At 28.6% G+C, this 21,923-nt stretch overlaps 1 protein-coding gene across 1 annotated transcript in view; it reads left to right on the top strand.

The window, feature by feature from the left end:
- LOC111616093 (reticulocyte-binding protein PFD0110w-like) overlaps positions 1-21,923 on the top strand; it is a 57,561-nt gene that overhangs the window by 2,662 nt on the left and 32,976 nt on the right. Inside the window, exons 2-9 of the mRNA XM_023357526.1 lie at positions 1,219-1,925; positions 2,088-2,178; positions 4,109-6,643; positions 6,992-7,127; positions 10,076-10,123; positions 10,956-11,083; positions 13,007-13,139; positions 21,062-21,142. Coding sequence (XP_023213294.1) covers positions 1,219-1,925; positions 2,088-2,178; positions 4,109-6,643; positions 6,992-7,127; positions 10,076-10,123; positions 10,956-11,083; positions 13,007-13,139; positions 21,062-21,142 — 3,859 coding nt within the window. The remainder of the gene's footprint in view (positions 1-1,218; positions 1,926-2,087; positions 2,179-4,108; positions 6,644-6,991; positions 7,128-10,075; positions 10,124-10,955; positions 11,084-13,006; positions 13,140-21,061; positions 21,143-21,923) is intronic.

The following is a 21,923-nucleotide window of genomic DNA, read 5'->3' as shown; positions in this document are numbered from 1 at the left end:
ATTCCAAACACTCACAATGTACAAAACACATGCACTGAAAAAATTAGCAAGTACACAGAACTTGCCCAGGAAATCAGGCATCTGTGGAGGATGGATAGGGTGCTTATTGTACCTGTCGTTCTCTCCTGTATAGGTGTGATACCACACACGCTACACAAAAGCCTGGGAACATTACAATTGAGTAGAAATACATACATCACACTACAGAAGGCCACTATATTGAATATATGCCACATTGTTAGGAAATTCCTGAATACAGTCACAGACACACACATTTAATTTTAGTTTTGTTTTGGTTGCTATGCCTTGACTCTGGTCCGGCATAGTACACAGCCACCGGTGTGTACCGAGTATAACCCACTAAACCCAACATAATAATAATAATAATAAGTACCGTGGGTGATCAGTTAACGAACAGATCGGATAACGAACAATTCGGACAATGAACACTTCACTGAACAAACACAAGAAGAAGGGACGTAAATAACGAATACCAATTGGTCTTCCTTTGTCTTCAGGCAACAATTCGAAACTTTTCAGAGTGCGGGAGACGTCGACATCGACGTTCTACCCAGTATATACTGATCGGATAGTATTCCCCCGAACTTTGAAACTCTCCCTTGTAATTGCAGCCTTTTATATTTCTGACAGAAACAATTCTTTTATGTTTTCTTTTGAAAATGCAGATTTATGCCGATATCTGCTATTAAACATCTTTTGAAGAAGTGGGAGGATGTCAGAACAACGGTCTTAAAATGGCATCCAAACCAGATTGAGGTTAATAGACCTAGAGATCTCTACAATTACAATGCTATTAATGAAAAATCATGAAGAAGACAGAAAAGCAGTCGACATTGGACAGATTCTTTAACCCCCCACAAACGGAAAAAACATGACTAATAAAAATGCAAGACCATGTATATATGTATTTGTATTATTACATGTGAATAAATGTAGTAAGAAAGTATATATTTTTTATTTTTTTTGGGGGGTCTCCAGAACAAATTAATCAAATTCCCATAGAAACCTATGGTAAATCAATAATCAGTTAACAAACAATTCGGATAGTGAACAAAGTCTTGGAACGGATTATGTTCATTAACCGATCACCCACTGTATATATACATAATTATTATTACTAATTATATAATTGCCTGTATATATATATATATATATATTTTATATTATATTTATTTATTTATTTATTTTTATTTTCAGATTTGTTTGCAGATTTAAGTTTTAGTGATTCTACATCTGATAATGATGATAATCTTGAAATTATAGAAAATAAACAAGGTGAATCAAAAAATGAAAAAATATTACATCCATCTCTATATGATAAAGTTATTAAAACAGATGGGAATAATTGTAATGATTTTGTTAGTTCTGATGATGACTTGAATTTTGAACCTTATGTTCCTTCAGTAATTGATAGAAAGTTTTCTGTTGATGAAAATCAGTTTAAAAGACCTCCATTAAACAGAAGATCTGTGTCATTAGATATATCTAGTCCAATAAAACATACAACTGTTAATGAAGCTACAAATTCTAACTCTAAAGAAAACTCAGAAAATTTATCATCAAAACCTAATACAAATCTTTTAGTCCCTGACATAAAAAAGAATTCTTCAGAAAGTGAATGGGACAGTGAAGATTCCTATAACAGCAATGATAATAAAAATCTTAAAAATTCAAAAACAGAAGATTGTGTTGATGCTGTAACACAGAATACTAATAATACAGATAAAGAATTAAATATGTTAGAATCAAAGAAAGTAATTTTATCTGAAAATGAAAATTATGTTGAACCAGAATCAATTAATCCTGCAGATTTAAAAGATCAGACATTGGAAAAATCTAACTCTTTAAACAGTGATAAAGATTTTTCAAGCAGTGAAAACTCTAAAAATGTTAACTCTGGTCAGGTAATTAAAGAGCTCTTTTTATTTCATAATTATATTCGTTACGTACAAAACAAGTAGATTGATTATATATATATATATATATATATATATATGTGTGTGTGTGTGTGTGTGTGTGTGTATACATATACATTTCAACTTTTAAATTCATATGGTTGTTTTTAGACAGATCATTGGAGTACATTAGGCAGATTTGGAACAATGCAAGGAAGAGATGAAATGTGGGAAAATAATGCTAAAATTATCAAAAATTCTGGTAAGTAAAAAAAAATATATTTTTGATTTATATTTTTAAGAAATTAATTATTTTATATCAATGACAGTATTTCCATAAATATTAATAACACAAAATTTTTATTTTTTCATTAATTAACATTTGAAATTAATATGAAAACAAGTTGGTGGATTTATTTTATAAACTATCTAAGAACTTTCAATGAATGTAGAATAAAAATTATACTTTATAATTAATTTCATATTAAAAGAGAACAAACTAAATCATAAATTCTGAAAAAGTAATATAAAAATTTAGTTTTATAAGCATTTCCTCCATCTTCTCTAAGATCAACATTATTAATTATTGATGGTTTATCAGAATAACAAGTTTGAAATGAAAAATTTTAAATAATATTTTATATACATAATCTCAAATGTTGTAAAATGGTAATTATGATATCATATTTTAAAATTCTAATGTACTAAATTAAATAAACAATTTTTGAATTTTGACGAGCCATAGCAATGATAATACTCACTCAAATGAATATATCAGAATATTTTAATCTTAATCCTAAATGAAATGTTTAAAATATGCTTTTAGTTTAATAATCTTAAGAGTAAATTTCAAATTAAATTTGTACTATATTTGACATCTATGTCTCTATTTAACTCTTATTAGATATGTTTTATTCAGGTTCATTTGAAACACATTATTCTAACTCAAAAATTGTTTTATTAACATTACATTGTGAAATTTATTAATAGAAATGATTTTAACCAACAAAGTAATAAGAGAAGACCAATGAAAATATTATCTCTTCTACTGTTCTAATGATTTGAGATTAACACTAACTGACCTCTCTGAGATCAACACAGTTTTAAGAAAAGAACTTTTTGGAACTTTTTTAAAATTATTTTTGTGTTTTTTCTTCTCATCTCTCTATTGGTTTTAGATGTTACTCTTTTAAAGATTTGGATAATCAGTTATTATTTAGTCAATTTTTAATATATCTTTCTTTAGATATGTTTGATTTGATTAATTAACCTTCCATTAGACACACCTCTGAAAGTAACAAAGCTGAGCTCAAGTATCTGATAAATAACCTTTCTGATTTCTTTGCACATAACATGCTATTCTTTATATTCATGCTATACATGAATATAAGGGTATAATAAATGAACTATGTAAACAACACATTTTTGTGTTAAATTTTATGATCTTATATACCATTTCTGATGATCAGCTATTATATATACTCATAAATAAAGATCATATTGTAATCTATAACTAATGTGTTTAATATCCTTCAGAGGCTAGCAGATATTACAACAATTTTAAAAGACTAAGCTGTACATTCCATAATAGAATATAATCATTATTCAGCTTTATTTAGCATTATGATTTAGTTTTTCATACAAACAGTAATGTTTAAATCATCTAATTTTTCTTTTCTAAAGTTCATTTGTTGTTCCATATTTCAAGGCATCTAAATGTTATTGTTGGAATACATATGAATAAATTGTAATAAAATATGTGTTAATATTATTACAGAGTGTTATGTTATTGGAAATTATCTGAATGATCATTGTCAGTTGTGTATATTTAAATATATATATAATTATAAAATTAAGGATTTATACAGAATTATATAATTTAATAAATCAATTATTATTTTAAATAGGGTTTGGAATTTAATCAAACCTTGATTTATAAAATAAATTTTATGTATNAAAGACACAAAAATGTAACTCTCTTATTCAATACATAATAAAATTGTTTTCATTTTATTTCAATATTTTATAGTTTAGTTATTTAAAATATATTTTTTGTAAATATAAAAGACACAAAAATGTAACTCTCTTATTCAATACATAATAAAATTGTTTTCATTTTATTTCAATATTTTATAATTTATTTATTTAAAATATATTTTTTATTTATTAAACTTACTACCAATTTTTCTTAGGTGAATTAGGTGATAATCTTAGCAAAAATGATGTATCAAATGTTAAAGATGAAGATGAAATTGACAATATTAATGAAAATGAAAAAGTTAAAGTTGCATTGTGTGATGATGATAAAATTAGCATTAATGTAGATAAAAAAGAAGTTGAAATTGATAAAGTTGAACTGAACAAAGCAGAAAATAAAATAACAGATCTTGAAGATGAATCTCAACATTCAGAACAAAATAAACAAGAAGAAAAATTAGATGATTTAAATCATTTCAAAGAGGAGGAAAAGTCTGTTGTTTTTAGTGAAAATAGCAAAAGTTTTGAAATAGAATCTGAAATAGATTTCGTCACCAACTTAGAAGAGGAAATTTTGGAATCAAATTTAATTTTAGAACAAAATGAAATGAAGTCTTCTGACTTTCAAAACAACAAAGAGGATTTTGAGAACCCTTCATTGTGTGATAATGATCTTATTGAAATGGAGTTAACAAAGGCAGAATTAGATGAGAATAAAACTATTAAAGAATTGAGTAATAAAGATAATATTGAAATTCTTGAAGAAAAACTGGAGATTAATATTCTTAATTCAGACGAATTTAAAGAAACAGAAAAAGTTTTTTCAGATAGAGACATTTATGATGATGAAAATTTTGGATCAGAATTTGATTTAAATGTGATTAAGCAAGATAAAGAGAGTGACTTTTTAATTTCACAAAAAGATAGAGACAGAAAACAACCTTCTGATATAGATGAATTAAATTATAATGAAGCATCCTTTTTATATGACATTGAATATGATGACAAAACAAAATTAGAATTAAAAATAACAGATAACATAAATGAAAATATATGTACAGGAGAAAGAAAATTATCAACAGATATAAATAAAAGCATAGATTCTGAAATGATAATTAAATTAGATAATGAAATAAAAAATGACAGTTCAACATTTGTAACTAATGGAACAATGGCAATTGAGAAACAAAAAGGTCTATCAGATTTAGAAGAAAAGTCCAATTCTAGTAATTTCAGTATTGAAATAAGTAATGATGAAAATCAAGAAAATAAAACAGATAAAGAAGTAATATTAAATATACCTGATGATGATATAGAAAAATGTGATGATAATGCTGATATTGGATTTTCCACAAGTTTAAATAACCATAATTCTAGTGAAATAAATTCTCATGAAAATGTTAGTAATAATGTTAACCAGTTTAACAAAGTTATTAAAATGTGTGAATTAAATGAAAGAGATGATGTCAGAATGTCTTCTTTTGATGATGAACATAATTCTGAGATTGATAACAGTCATAGTTTATTAAGTACAAATGATAACTCCTTTAATAAATATATAAGTCATGAAATTACAAATAAAGCTTTGCCTTATTTAAGTCTTTTAGAAACACAAAATCAAAATACATCTTCTGATGATTATCTTGAACAGATAAGTAAAAATTTAATTCCAAAGTTAACATTCAGAAGGTTAAGTGTAGACCAATTAATTAATGGTGTTTTAGATCCACCACAAAATAAATGTGTAAGGAGAAAAAGCTTTAATGAATTAAGTTCTTCAAAAGATACTTTTTCCAATCATTTAAACAAAACTTCAAAGCTTTTATTAAGACAGAATCACTATGAAGATGATGATCATTCTGAAGAAGAAGTAAGTGTAAAAGAATCAAAACAAAACAGTCAAAAGTTAGGCAAACAAGAGAGAAGTTTTAGTTCAGGAAATGATCACTCAGAAGGTCTTAATTATATTACTGCACATAGAAAGAGTGAAGATAAAAGTAAATCTAATTTGCTCAGTTTATATCAAGATTCAAAACAAATTCAAAGTGGCAGAAGATCAAGTTATTCTAATGAAAATGAAGAATTTGTAAGACAAAGAAATAATCTGCATCCCTTATTGGGAAATTTACTTGCATCTAGTAGTTGGGAAAGTTGGTATAGTGGAACTAATCACAGGCAAATGAGAAGATTAAGTATGAGTGTGATTAACTCTAAACCATCAGATTTCTTAGAACAAATTCCAGAGAAACCAGAGCATCGCAGGTTAAGTTTATGTTTTCATAAAAGTACTTTTGAAGGAACTATTAACCACGAAGTACACAATTTAGATAAAGTTGAAAAAAGTAATTGCATTTCTAATGAAACTAACAAGGATATAAATCGTAAACAATTTCGTGTAGCTTTAACAAGATCTTTATCTTTAAATACTGTTCTTAATGATGAAAATAACAAAACAAATGATAAAAGTATTCAAATAACTCATAAAATTACTAATTATAATAGTAAATATAAAACTTTAAACAGTAAGGCAAGTTGCAGTACTTCTTTAAGTGATTCTGTTTTTGAAGAGAATAATTCAAGTGAATTTATACAAGATAATTTAGAAAAAAATAAATCAAAACAAACTGTAAATAAGTCACAAAAATTGAAAAGACATTCTGATGAAAATTCTACTCCACATATAATATTAACATCGTGGGAAAATGAAGAAATTGAATTGCAACCAGAAGAAATGAATAAAAATCCCTTTGGTATGAATTTGAATTTTAAATTCACAAACAATTTTTATTTTGATTTGCACTTATTATCAACTTTGATTTTCAGTTATTTGTTTGTATAATTCTAATTAATATTTGCATGCACAGACTCATTCAGTTGTTTTTCATCAGTTATTATTTTATAATAAATCTGATTTCACCTAAGAGTTAAAACACTTTAAAGATATAATATTTTTTTATTTATTAAAGCAGATAAATTTCTCATTTCAATATTATTTTAAAACATTTTTTCAACAATTTTATTTCTTTTCCTATATATTATTTGATTCTGACATTTTATTAAATATTAATTTTAATGTTTATTGAATCCATGTATTTTAGAGTCATCATCTCCACCTAAAAATAAAGTAAATCAACCTGCTGAAGCTTCTAAGAAGAAAGAATATTTATTACCTGAAGGTGGATCACTTGATGAAGACAGCTCAACTACTATAACAGATACTGAAGATGATAAAAAGTAATTTTAAAGTTTTTCAAAATAAATTCATATGTATATTTAATATTTAGATGAAGGAAGTAGCATATTCATTATATTCTTGAAAGGCATTACAATGGAAAATACAAGACAAATATATATGTATATACAGTAGTACCTCAGGATACGAACGCTTCAGCATATGAAATTTTCATGATACAACATGAAATTCGAACATATTTTTGCTCCACGGTACTGTGAGATCCGAAAGGCCCTGGGTCTATTTTATGAATTTTTATTGATTATATTAAATTATAGACACGAAATATTACTTCGTTTTGGTGAAAAAACTGGTGTTTTAGATGTGGAAAAACCAGATAACAGATGTTACTTCCTTTCACAGAAGAGAACATCCTCTGTTTTTCCGTATCTGGTTAAAAATCTCGCTCAGATGGGAAATGGTTACCCCTCATTCATCCCCCTTTCGTCCGTTCTCACGAAAGAGTTACTGGACGATGATTGGTCGAAATTCAGGAGATATAAGGGAAATTAGTCCAACTTTGGGGAGTTCTTCGAGAGATCCGAAGCATACAAACTCCACATACGTTTCCCTCCTGATGGCCAATGCCCTTAACGGAGTCAGAGAGACTAAGTCCCGAGTCTACACGTAAAAGTGATATTTTTATATTTTGTGCACGAATTGATCTCCCATATGAAAATAATATGAACTCTATCTACAAGGTGTCCTTTACCTACAGAAACGAAGACGACGACAACTAACAGGTCGTATGTTTAGAATAATTTTGTGAGCTCTCTCTCTCGAACGCGCATTAGCATAGATTAAGTCGTAGCCTCTAGTTTGTCGCTTAATTGTCGTTCATCGAATTTTTTGTATTCGTTTGTTTTAGATTTATTAAATTTACTCTTGTTTTATTTTATAAGAATACTCCTCAAGTTATTCCTAATCAGATCGCAAACGCGTGTTAATCCGCGTATAATAAGTTTGATTAACTGGTGTCAAGGAATCCTGACGAACATCTGAACTTCTTGTTCAGATCATTTTAAAATACGCTCTCCTATGTAAACTTTTTACGATCGGATCTTACGATTCGAAACTCGGAGAACTATTCTCACGGAATAGGCCGATTAAGTGGTACTAACGAATTAGTGTACCCCCGGNGAACTTCTCGTTCAGATCATTTTAAAATACGCTCTCCTATGTAAACTTTTTACGATCGGATCTTACGATTCGAAACTCGGAGAACTATTCTCACGGAATAGGCCGATTAAGTGGTACTAACAAATTAGTGTACCCCCGGCTGATCTCACAGTACGAACAAAAACTCACCATATGACGTTACATTAGTTTGCAGTGCCACCGCCATGATTACGTGTTCCTTCTGTTCATCTGTCTCAGTCCCGCGTGTTTCCTTCATTGTAGAAGGATCTTGCTCGATAAAGAAAATCTTGAGGTATTATCAGAAAATGACTGATTTTATTGAAAAGAAACATCCCGAAAAGGTTCACACTGGCCGTATTGCTGCTCAGTTTAATGACATTTGCCTAAGTCATTTTAGAAACATTTTAGAAAGTAGGCAAAACCTACTTTCTAAAGCCTACTACTTTTCCAAATATCTATCCTCTTTGGATAGATATTTTATCAAGTGACCTCTATCCAGTGAAAGTGCTGGTGGAAGTGAAGGAAAGAAAGCAAAAAGCAGTGAATAAAAAATTTAAAAATATATATAAAACAGAAAAGATAAAAAAAAATTAGTGTTATTTTTAAGTTATTGTTACATTATGTTTTGTAAATTAAGTTTTAGTATCATTTCCCTTCTCCCTCTCCTCTGCCACCAGTTTACACCTGCACTGTAGTCTATCCTGAAAGGTAAAGTGCAAATAAAACTACAATTTTTTTTATCAATTATTATTCTGTTATGGTTATTTATACATTTACAACTACAAAATGTATTTTTCGATGTTTTCCTTACAAAAGTTTTTTTTTCAATGTACTACTTAGCTTTAATTTGAATGTGTTTTTTATTTTGGAATGGATTATTTGGTTTTACATGTAATCATATGGGTAAAAAATGATTCACCTTACGACATTTTCACGATATGATCTCAGTTTAGGAATGGATTAATTTCGTATCCTGAGGTACTATTGTATTTATATTTAGAAGCAAATTACTTTGGCTTTTATTGTTGGTGAAACCATCTTATAATAAGCTTGGTCGAGCTGATCTGATAGTATACTCCACAAAAGTGAATCAAATATTAATTTTGTCTAAAATAAATTTTATAAATTCTTGGAATCAAGTAGTTGTTGTGCATGCACATGGACATGCACAATAAATGGATTGAATGGAACATAACACTTGTGCAATGTGACTTCACTTTCGTTACCTATGTGCATGGTCATCTGACAGATGGACAAAAGTCCTAACATAAGCACTTTACCACTATAGTGGAGTGTGCTAGAAAAAAACTATTCATTATAACAAAAAATTAAAGAAAGTTAATTTAAAAGCAATTTTAAATAAATTAAATATAGCATATATGTAATATTTACATAAAATCAATTATTTTCACACTTCCAGAGAGAAGTTTAAGATATAAATGAACAAATGTTTTTGATTTATTTCATAAACATGCTTCCATCATGGAATTTTAAAGCATTGTATTTTTTAATACTAAACCTGAAGCAGAATCAGGTTTAGTATTTTTGAATACTAAACCTGAAACAGATCTTGTGATGTTTAAAAATTTTTTTGTTGCATTTTGGTTTGTAATCCATCAAGTTTTTGAATGTTGTAGAGTCTACATGACTATTTAATTTGTCTGTAATTGTCCAAAAAAGTGAAATAAGTCTGGTTTACCAAAACAGGTCTTGTATGTTTTCATTTGTCATAAATCACTCTTTTTATAAACTTTGTGGTCCTTGAGCTACCTCTAAATATTAATATATCAAGTTCAAATTTCTTCTATAGTAATTTGAGACCATTTGGAATAGTTCTGGAGGATAGGACCACAAAAAAGTAAGCAATTTATTTATTTTTTCCCCTATTTTAAGCACCACCCTATTATTTATTTATCATATACTAGCAGACCCCACCACGCATTGTTGTGGCTCAAAATGTATCTATTATAAATGTATAACACTTCCCCCATGGGGGAAATTTTTCGAAAAATTTCTTCTTAGTGTACATTCTCTTGACGTACCCTATTAAAACGCAATCAAAAACGCAAAAAACTGCATCTAAAATAGCATAAATAGAAGCAGAGTTCTTTACGATAAGCCTTAATCCTAATCATCTCCCTTCAGTGGGAGGAATTTCGACATGTATATTATATAAAAACATGTGCGTATTCGAATGCAGCATTGTGTCAAAATTTCAAAGGAATCGGTAGGAACAAACGAACATTACATTTTTATTTATATAGATAGATAGAAGATGATCTGCTTTAGTACATTTTCACAGAAAAGCATAATGCCTCACAGAAAAGCAAACTTAGGGCGTCGTACTCGTAGCGCCATCTGTTGGACAAAAAAGCCTTAACCTAGATTATATATTTTAATTTATATGAATGTTTAACGGAATAATATACAGTCTATGTCCACCCTGAGGTTCCATTCTAAATATTGGTGAAAGAATTTTTGAAATTGGATGAGTAGTTTCAGAGATTACCTGCTGCAAACAAACTTACTTACATACATACAAATATTACCTCTTTATAATATTAGTATAGATTAATAAAAGTTAATGTATTAAAATAATTAAAATCCTTTATTTCATGTTTAATGATGTTTATAAATATTGAACAAGAATTAGAAATTAATTTTAATAAAATAATTAATAATTGTTTTAGGAAAGTAAATGAAGTACATTTAGATCCAAATGAAGAACGAGATGATACATTGTCTATAAGTACAGATGAAGACCTGTTTCTGGAAGAAGTTTGTGAAAAGAATGAATCTGTACATCAACATAGTATATGTAAGTACTAACATTAAATATTAAATACAAAAATATTTTATGAAAAAGTTTTTAATACTGTTGGGATATTAAAATTTATATCCTATTTAAGTCTCTAAAATTTGTATTATACAAATTTTGTAATATTTGTGATTTTTTTTTATTGTGAGAAGCCAGGGGGTTGATTAATATTGGTTTAACCTGTCCCGTGTTGTTACCGAGTATTTTCATGTTGACCTCATTTGACCTAACTTATTGACCCCGAATATACTCGTTTCTGCATCGGAATGTTTTAGATACTAGATGTTGCTGTGTCATAATTTTTATATTAAAACAAACTTTCAAAATATAATTTTTTTTGTTTTTATATTTATTAATATATCTATTTTGTTTGTGAAAAATAAAAAAATAATTTTGGATGATAAAATAACCACAATTACTTTTTTAAAAAAGTGTAATTTTCGTTAGGCTTAACGTCAACAAAATTCAACATCGCGTCACAGGCAACGGAGAAGAATTTCAACATCAGATAGGTTAAACCCCTTTTGATCAGTGACAGTCTGATGAAGACCACTCACTGTGTCACTGGATGGCTATTAAATATAGTTGTCTCTAGATTGTTAGCTCTTGAGGACGGTTTTTCCTGACACCAGTTAGGATAGTTGGAATTCATGTCCTAACTCACAATTATGTGAAATTATCGGCAAATAGGAGGGCTATAAGTTGAGTGGGGAGGTTGCGGTTAAGTTGATAGGGGACCAGTTCGAATAATTGAGGTCAACAAGGTCAACACCAGATTAACTAAACAAATAAATTTAATATGCAAATAAAGGCCTTCTGTTTAAATTAAGAATCATTCAATGGCTATTTTCCTGATGAAGGCATTTCAAAACAGCCAAAAACGTTTGATAATTTGAGCTAAAGGATGCATTATAAAGGTTTTTTGTGTTGATTAATTAAGTGCAGTTAAAGAAGAAGGTAAAGTATAGAATACAATAATCAGCTACAATTACAGTTATATGCACGAACAAGCACATGTATATAAGATCCGATATCTGTTGGATCAACCCTTTGGACTATATATGAACTCTAATTTTATTTCTACATCAACCAAGAGATAGAGTTTACATAAATCGAGTAATTATCATACCTCTTTACAGTAGTGGCCATAGTCTAGGCAGTAAATTACTCAGGGAGGCCTGGGAAAACACTGGCACAATTTACAAAGTTAAAGATATTTTTTAGGGACTGATCATGTTGGAGTTAGTGGACACCTGGTCTATGGGGAAATCTATCTTGAATATGGCAGGAAGGAAGTCTTGGTACTCCTACGGTGAAATCCACCCAGGAGATTGGGTGTGCACCCATTATATCCCCAGTGTGGGAATTTCGTCAGGTGATTCAATGTTTGGTCATGATGACACTCTGAATGTGTCATTGGTGAGCTGGCTAGGGTGGTGAGAATTGGACTTGTTGTTCTCTTTTTGTTGTTGAATTATTTAACTTTTGATTTTTTCACGTGTCAATAATAATTTGTTATAGCTTTGATCTGAGAGAGTTTTGAAATAATGAGAGGGGAAGGAACTTGTTGCATCCAAGACTAGTCGATTGTTGACAGTTAAAATAACATTTGATCTTCTCCCATTTTTAACTTTGGGAACCAGATGGGAATAAAGAAACTCGTCTTTTGGGTTAAAACTTATAGAAAAACAGTTCCCTAATTCTCACAGCTTTCACTGTTGTTTATTATGATTATTTTTAAAAGCTGCTGATGATACTATTAATCAGTGTTAGTTTTACTATTTGCATTATTATGTATTAAATAGATTGCTTAAAAAAGATCAAAATATATTTTAAGAATTTAAAATTCTTTAAATTTTATATTTTTATTCTTTGAGTTTTACTTATTATAATGGGTTAGAAAATAATTTAGGTTTTTTTCAGCACCAAGTCAGTTAGCAAGTCTTCAAGGTTCATTACGAGAACATAGATTGACAGTAAATAAAAAGAGTCAAAAAATTAAATCTTTAAAGAATCAGTTGAAAGCTATTCAACACGAAAAAATACAGATACAAGAGTAAGTCCTTGTCAATATTTCATTTAATGTATTTAACAAAGATGTTGCTGCACTTATAAATATTACTAATATAAAAACTGTCATTTGTGTGTGTGTGTGTGAATTCCTTAAAATGCCTGCAATTTTTGCCCAATTCAGATGAAATTTTGGTTATATTCATTTTATATTCTGGTGGAAAGTATAGGCTACTTATTTTGCAGAAATATTAGCTATAGAATAAATGTTTTATCAATATTGGATCAGTGATTACACTTACGTTGCAGTGACATCAGTGATCTCATTTAGTATGTGCTTGACGAAGGAATTTCCCTTAAGTTGCATTTTAAAATATTTTGGCAAATGACATATTTTAAACTTACTTCATTAAATTTAAAATTTAAACTTTAAAAATGATAACCACATCATGTCACTTCTATAACAAATTTTTGAAAAAAATCTTTCCATAATGAACATGTGACATTCTATTATCCAGTCAGAAGTAACAATCTAATGAGTCTGTTATTTAGAAAGTGTTACTGCTAATCTAATTAACATACTTACAATTTATCTTTGTTTTATCATTGTGGAATTAAATAGACTAGCTATTTTGTCAGAAAAAAAATGCGTAAGGGAAAGCATAAGAGTAAAATTGTTCAACTCTATGTTGCTTTATCCCATTCAAGAAATCAAAACAATGTTAAGGTGTCTATTACTAAAGGAAGACAGCAAGGAAACCTTTTAAAAGACAATAGTGTGTGTACTCGGAATGTAGTGTATAAAAAAATATTTTAATATGTTTTTTAATATAAAGATCATCATCTGTTTGTGTGTGTATGTGTAAGTGAATTATTTATGATTCCTACTATTTTGTCTGCTTTAGGTGAAATTTGGTTTTGTTGCTCCTTATGTTACAACATATAGTATAAACTGACAGCCAGATGGCTGAGTGGTCAAGGTGGCAGCTTACCACTCTGGGGACCCAGGATCGAATCCAGACGAGTCAAATAATCCACTGGAATTTTTCAGGGGTAGTCTGTCTGGATATGTCAGGCCCTGTCCCTCACCACCCGGTCGCTCCATTGTGGGCCTGGCTGTACCCATAATGGGCTTGCAAAAAAGAGGCCCTCTTAGTGCTTACAGGACAGAAAGAGTTAAAAAAAAAATAAAAAAAAATAAAGATAGTATAAACTACTTAATTTGCAGAAGTATTAGCAACTTTTCTTGAATTTCTTGAAATCTCTAATCTTCTCAATTCTACTTTCTCATAAAAAGTATTCCGTCATGCTTGACGGAGGAATTTTTAGTAATTTAATATAATTGCAACAAGCATGTCAAGTAAAATTTTTTTAATTTTAAAAAGTTTAGTAAATTGATTTTTACAATAAAAGGTTTTTTCATTGTTTTCTGTTAATTACAAATGAAATATTCAAAAATAATTCTGACTTTTCAGAATTTTCCATCATGATACTATTATAAAAAAGAAAAGCTTCTATACAATTTACTTTTTATAGAAACATTTCTTGTTTTAATAACATCACAATATGAACAGAAACTGAAAAAGTCAGTTAATAAAAGGATTTATACTTCCTGAAGATTTATAAAATGAATTTTGGTTTCCTTGGAGATGTGTGAGTGCATTTTAGTTTGGCATTATGTTTTTCATCTGGAATTTGAATTTTTTTCAGTTTGTATGGTTTACTGTGTTATAATTAATTTAACTTGAATATTATTTTTGTCATTACAAGTGTAGTGTTCAGCACAATGAGAATAAGAAACAGATATAACATAAAAAACAAAACTTTATTTTTTTACAGTATGAACAGGGTTCCTATGCACCTTGAAAGTCAGGGATTTACATTAGTGTTCTGAAAAGTCATGGAAAGTCAGGGAATTTGTTAAAAATTGTCAAAAAGTCAAGAAAAGTCAGGGAATTTGTTTCCTTGGTTGCCTTGTTGATTTTGTTTGCTGACAGCATGACTGACCAAGTGTAGCTGTCTGCAGACAGCCAGAAGTATTGTGGTACAATGCAACTATGAAAAGGGAGCGCAGAATATTTTTAGGATCCAAAAATTTCCCCAAAATTATAGCACACAAAATATACAAGCATACAACAATATCAATTGTTATTTTTAAATTTTAAAATACTTTTAGATTTTAAAACTGTTGTATTAATTATGCAGTATTATAATTTTGAGAGAAAAATCTAATACTCTTAATAATCTAATGGTGATAAAAAAATTTTTGAAATATTTTAACTTTCTATCTCTTGCAATTTGCACTTTCAATTTGAGGGAAGATGTTAATGAACTGATGGAAAAAAATGATAACAAAGAACCAAAAATGATAAATAACTTAATATTAATTCAAATGGTATTATTTATCATTTTTCATTTTAATAATATTGATCNCCTAAAATTATAGCACACAAAATATACAAGCATACAAGAATATCAATTGTTATTTTTCAAATTTAAAATACTTTTAGATTTTAAAACTGCTGTATTAATTATGCAGTATTATAAGTTTGAGAGAAAAATCTAATACTCTTAATAATCTAATGTTGATAAAAAATTTTTGAAATATTTTAACTTTCTATCTCTTGCAATTTACACTTTCAATTTGAGGGAAGATGTTAATGAACTGATGAAAAAAAATAACAACAAACCAAAAATGATAACTTAATATTAATTTAAATGGTATTATTTATCATTTTTCATTTTAATAATATTGATCACATAACAAAACAATTTCTGATTTCTGAAACTTTTTCCCAGTTTATTAATATTTTATAAAGTTTGGAAAATTTATTAAAGAACAAATTTAATAAATTTATACTTTTCTACATGGATTATACTGAATTCTTTTAATAATAAGTAACAGCTTTTTTCTTTTTTTCAAAGCTATGAAGTCTTACAGTTATGAGTTAATAACAGGATAAATTATTATTTAATAAAACATTTTAGTTTTTTGTAGAGAAGATATGCCATAATTTTGTCTTTCTTATTTTATTTTTGATTTTACTAATTCATCGATCATAAAAAATATATAACTGTTAATTAGAAAAAATAATCAGTTAAAAAGTTGGAGAAGCACTAACGTATGTGCATAGTAAGTTGAGTAATGTTTTATTTTGTTAATGTGCTGCCATACTGTAAGGAACATGAGGGTTAGGGAATTTACACAAAGTTGGTCAGAGAAAGTCAAGGAATTTAAAACAAAAATTCAATTAGGAACCCTGTATGAACACAAAAAAAGATCAGGTTTCAACTCTGGTGTGTTGTTAGTGAATACTTTTATACAACAGTATAGTACAATCAAGAACATTACACAAAAGGACCTTCTCAACCACTTTTTGGGATCCACATATGTGGGGTTCAAATCACAAAAGTATACACAAAGATCAGCTGCACTTAAAAACTACTTTACAAACTATATTTTTACTCTAATTAATGCTAAAAGAAGGAAGAGATGTTAGATAGAGAGATATAGATTTATGAAGAAAGAAGTCTTAGAAAAGGAGTACTCGTTGCTTCATGTATCACAATGAAACCATCCAAATATACCTTTGTAGTTTTCCTGGATTTCACAGGTATATTTATTTTCTTTCTTAGTTGTCACTAGTTTTTTTTTTTTTTTTTTGATCTTTCAAAAGAGATTTTCCATTTAGACTCTCAGGACTCACCAGCACTTTCTGTACCGACTGTATATCTTAGTGGTCATACCCTGTCAATTCTCACACTACTCAAAGCCTTCCTTGGGAACTTGACCAAAAAGTGCTGACTACACTGATGTTTCCCTCAGAGCCTTCTCCACTCTATTATCTAATGCTCACACCCACAGAAGTAGGGCAAGGGTGGAAAGTTCTCAAGCTTGGAAACAAAGGAAAATCAAGAACAAAAGGAATAGGCTAGGAAAGAGAAGTGATAGAAAATAAAAATAACTTAAAAACTATACATGAATAAATGGCATCATGCCATACAAGAATATATCATTAAACTGTTTAATAAATTACCAAATAATTCCAACAATAAAAGTAATATAAAGTTTTTTTGAATATTTCATTTGTACAAATTATAAAAATTACTTTGTATAGAAGCACTTCTTGTTACTTTTAGATAAATACAAACATAATGTAAGCAAACCAAAAGAATTGATATAATTTTCAAATATTCATCTGAATAAAACAATGTTTGTTTTATCATTATATAGAATAATAATGTAAAGAATCAATTTAATTATTTGAAACATCATTTATACATTTCAAAACATATCTGTTGTGTTGCATATCTCAAGGATTATTCATTGTAGTGAAATATAGTCTATTAACTTTCTCCAAAATTTAGTTTCCTAATTGTCATTTCTCCAAATAATATACTCTAATTTTAATTAATACTTGAGTGATGCAATCAACTTATTTTATGCGGTAAAATGTGGTAATATGCTATGAATTTTTAACATTTTACAAAATTATTATGAAAATTTTAACATTATGCAATTATTTTGTAAATATTTTAATTCATATTTGGATAATACAGTAGAGCATCATTTATCCGAAAGTCGGTTATCCGAAAGAATTCCAGTTGGCAAATTTAAATTTTCGCTAGTGCTGTGGCGCTGCAATCTTTGGCTATTTCTTGGGCTACTCAAATATTTTACGTTTTTGATACTAAATTAACTTCTGAAGTATAATTTTTTTATTGTTTTTATATTTTTAAATATATTTATTTTGTTTGTACAAAATAAAGAAATAATTTTTAACGATATAATAGCCACGATTATTATTTTAAAAAGTTTATGTTAGGCTTAACATTAACGAAAATTCAACGCAAAGCGACACGCAACGGAGAAAAATTTCAACACGGGATAGGTTAATATATTTTTTCGTACATAATCGGTTATCCGAAAAATAAGTTATCCGAACAACCCCAGTCCCCAATTGATTCGGATAAACGACGCTCTACTGTAGTTGATAATTAGAATGTAAAATTATGACAGGTCTTAAATGAAGTGAATCCTTTTTCTTACATTAATTATTCCAAAAATTACATTTCATTTTTTTACAATTGCAATATGAATAAAGAGGACGATAGGATTTAAAGATGTGGAAATCAGATAAGTAAGATTTAGGAAACAAACCTTGATCAAAAAATACATTTAATGACATTTTTCTGTTAAAGTACTCAGAAAAGTTTTCCTTCTTATAAAAATGTCATCTGTTTTTTGAAAAGTAAAAACATTCTGAATTCATTTTGTCCACTTACCTATTATCTGACTTTGTTAGCTATAACTGACAAGACAAAACATTAGAGATACCAGTTTAAATTGGCTTGGGCCATCTCTAGCCCAGATAACAGCCTGAGTTGGTCTAGATATAGATTCCACAAGATATTGGACTGTTACTGAAGGTATCTCAAACCAAACTTTCTCTGTCATGGTCCACAACTCCATTGTAGATATAGGACCAGAGTCTGAGACCATGTGGACTTCTCAATGATATCCTACAGAACATCACTAGAGTTGATATCTGGGAATTTAGCTGGTCACTAGAGTCAGAAGAATACTCCTTCAACTATTTTGGGTTAGAGGGTCATTGGCAGCTTGATTTGGAGGAGCATTATCCACTGAAGCATGCTATCTCTTGCAGGATGCATGAAGGTGATGAATGATTGTAGATGGCCAGCAAATAAAATCTAGCATCTAAAATAGAATCTAAAATAGTAGCATGCAGTGGTTAATAACCTCTCTAGATGCAATAAAGAACCTAAAGTGGGGTTTTCAAAGTGGGTGCTATTGTCCTGTGGGCAGGAGTAAGTCTAGGGAGCAAAAAGAAGCAAGTGGGCAGCAGATGATTGCTGGATGCAGGATACTGACTGACTGATGACCATAGGCGAGGGTTGGAGTCACTGAGAATCTTATCCTTTTCTCTGTTAAAATGGATAAGAAGAAACATTGCATTTAATGATTTCAGATGTGGAGAACTATGTATGTTAAGGTTACAAAGTGTGAGGCCCATAGAAAAGTTTTTCTAAGAATATTTCCAAGCCTTTCTCACACAAGGAAAAATGGGTTGGGGGCATTAGGGTATGGTCAGAAGGCCTTGGGTAAAAGTTTACAAAACCAAGGCAGTGGCTTGAAAAATTTTGGGAATCACTGACCTAAAGTGTGTTCCATGAGAAAGTTCACACCATTACAGAGCCACTACCTCCTTGAACAGTGCCAACCTGATAGGATGGGTCCATGGCTTCATCTATTCATGCCATATCTGCAACAGTCTATCCATGCAATGAATCTGGAAACATGATTTATCAGATCCTATGACTCTACACCACTCAGTAACAGTCCAGTTGCAATGTTCTTAGCCACATGCTAGCCACAAGTGACAATGTTTTGCAATCAACAGTAGCTCATGGGTAGGAGGATGCACAATTAGCACTGCTACAAATTGAGCTGCTGTTGCTCATCAGTTCTCTCTCTCAATCTGAGATAGTCTATGTCCACTACAGTTATTAATGGCTTGTGACTTGCCTCTGTTTGCTTGCTGAGCACTGGTGCTGCTTTCAATGATATACTGCCATTGTTTTTAAAAATATTAGAGTTGCTACCACTTGGGAGAGTGAATGCCCCATCTGCATAGAACCAATGATCAAAATCAGAAATGTCAGCTTGTCTACCCATCTTGGTCACTTTTTATGCACTATCACAAAGCTGAGATTTATGCTTATTTATATTAACAGAATGATTTGAATATACTCATCTGTATAAGGAGGGTAGGCAGTATATCTCCACAGCTTCCTGTTTAATGTTTTCTCTTGTCAGTTTATATGAACATATCTAAGAAAAATTATTTATTTATACAGGATGCTCCATTTGGGTGGAATAATTGAAAGCTGAGTCATGTCATAATAAACACATTAATTGTATGAAGTTCAAATTCCTGTCACAATAGTGAAATAAGATGGGAGTTTCATTGGGTACTTTTGTCACACAACAAAAGTGAAAATGGCACCAGCCATCATGGAGCAATGCACTATGTCCTTTGATATGCATAATTTGAGAGTATGACAGCTGTTAAACATGGATTTCGTATATTAATACAGTATATAACTTAAATATGATGTGGTTTTACCAATATATTTAATTGATTCAATTTAAAACAATTGAAATGTTAGATAAACCTATTTTTCAATAAAATAACTTATAAAAGAGTTTTGAAATGTTTCTTTACCAATTTTTTAAATTAAATAATATATTAACATATTTTATTAGTGCAGATATATCAATATATTGATATATGCTATATATTAACATTTTCATTATGATACAATGTCATCGATGGATTTTTATTAATATATAATATATTATGAAAGTGTTATTTTTTTAAATAAAAAATATATGACTTACAAAATGTTTTTTTTTAAAATTTACTATGTATTTAAAGTATTTAAAATAACATACAACAATTTATGTAATATATAATAAAAGTAATAGCTTTAAAATATTATTTAAATTATATTTGTAATAAATTCAATTTTTGAAAAATGTGATACTCTAAAAGCAAATGTGAAATTAATATAAGAAAATGTGTTAAAAATTATTTTTGATGTTAAATTATTATTACTGTATTTCAAATTTTTTCTGTCTTGATTTACATGGTATTTCTCAATATTATGTGTCTCAGTGGTATAAGTTTGTACAGGAAAGTTGTTTCAATTTACTTATAATTTTTTAACCTTTTACTTATAAACCTTTTTAACAATATTTTTTTTTTCTGAAAATTCAAGGAAAGTCAATATAGATTTAGCAGGTTTTGAAAATAAATTCTGCAATTATCTATTCGGAAAATTATACAAAATTATGCCAAAAGATACACTAATTTAATAAAGTGTATTTTTACTATGAATTTTCATAATTTTGTTTTCTATTTTCTAATTTTATATTTATAGAAAAATAGAAAAAATGAGTTCCAGTAATTCAGCTTTAAGAAATAATATTTTGGAAATGAAAAACCAATTAACAAGTTTACAGTAAGTAGTAAATATAAATATTTTTAAACTGAACATTTTTTCATTTTTTTAATTGATGATAGATATTTAGCTATAATGTAACTTAGTTAAATGATGATAACTAAGTAGAGTGTGTACATTATCAGAATCAGATCACTTCCTCTATACTTTTTCTCAGAAAAATTGAGAAAAATTTATATAAAATGATGATGTCTAGAATTTAATTCTGATATAAGGAAGATTGTTAGGATCTAATGTTTAAAAAATAAAATTTTAAAGCATACACTGATGTTTTTTATAAATTTAATATTGAAATAATGTTAACACTGACATATTTTGAAATGATGGTTTTAGAAAATTTAAATTTTTAGTTTTAAAAGTCAGTTTTAAATAAATTTTACTGTTATCGTTATGTTATATGATTTTATTATGTGATGTCTAAAAAGCTATATACAGTAAAGTGTCGATTATCCGAAAGTCAATTAACTGAAACATCAATTATCTGAAAGAATTCCAGTCGGCAAATTTTAATTTTTGCCAGTACTGTGACGCTGCAATCTTTGGCTATGTCTTGGACTACTCGAATATTTTACGTTTTTGATACTAAATTAACTTCGGAAGTATAATTTTTTATTGTTTTTATATTTTTCAATATATTTATTTTGTTTGTACAAAATAAAAAAATAATTTTTAACGATACAATAGTCTTCGTTAGGCTTAACATCGACGAAAATTCAACGCGAAGCGACACGCAACGAAGAAAAATTTCAACATGGGATAAATTAATATATTTTTTCGTACA

This window comes from Centruroides sculpturatus, unplaced genomic scaffold, assembly GCF_000671375.1.
Source record: "Centruroides sculpturatus isolate CEXI.00-Female unplaced genomic scaffold, Cexi_2.0 scaffold1524, whole genome shotgun sequence".
NCBI lineage: Eukaryota > Metazoa > Arthropoda > Arachnida > Scorpiones > Buthidae > Centruroides > Centruroides sculpturatus.
Note: the sequence above shows the minus strand (reverse complement) of the source record. Positions and strands in the feature narration are given on the sequence as shown.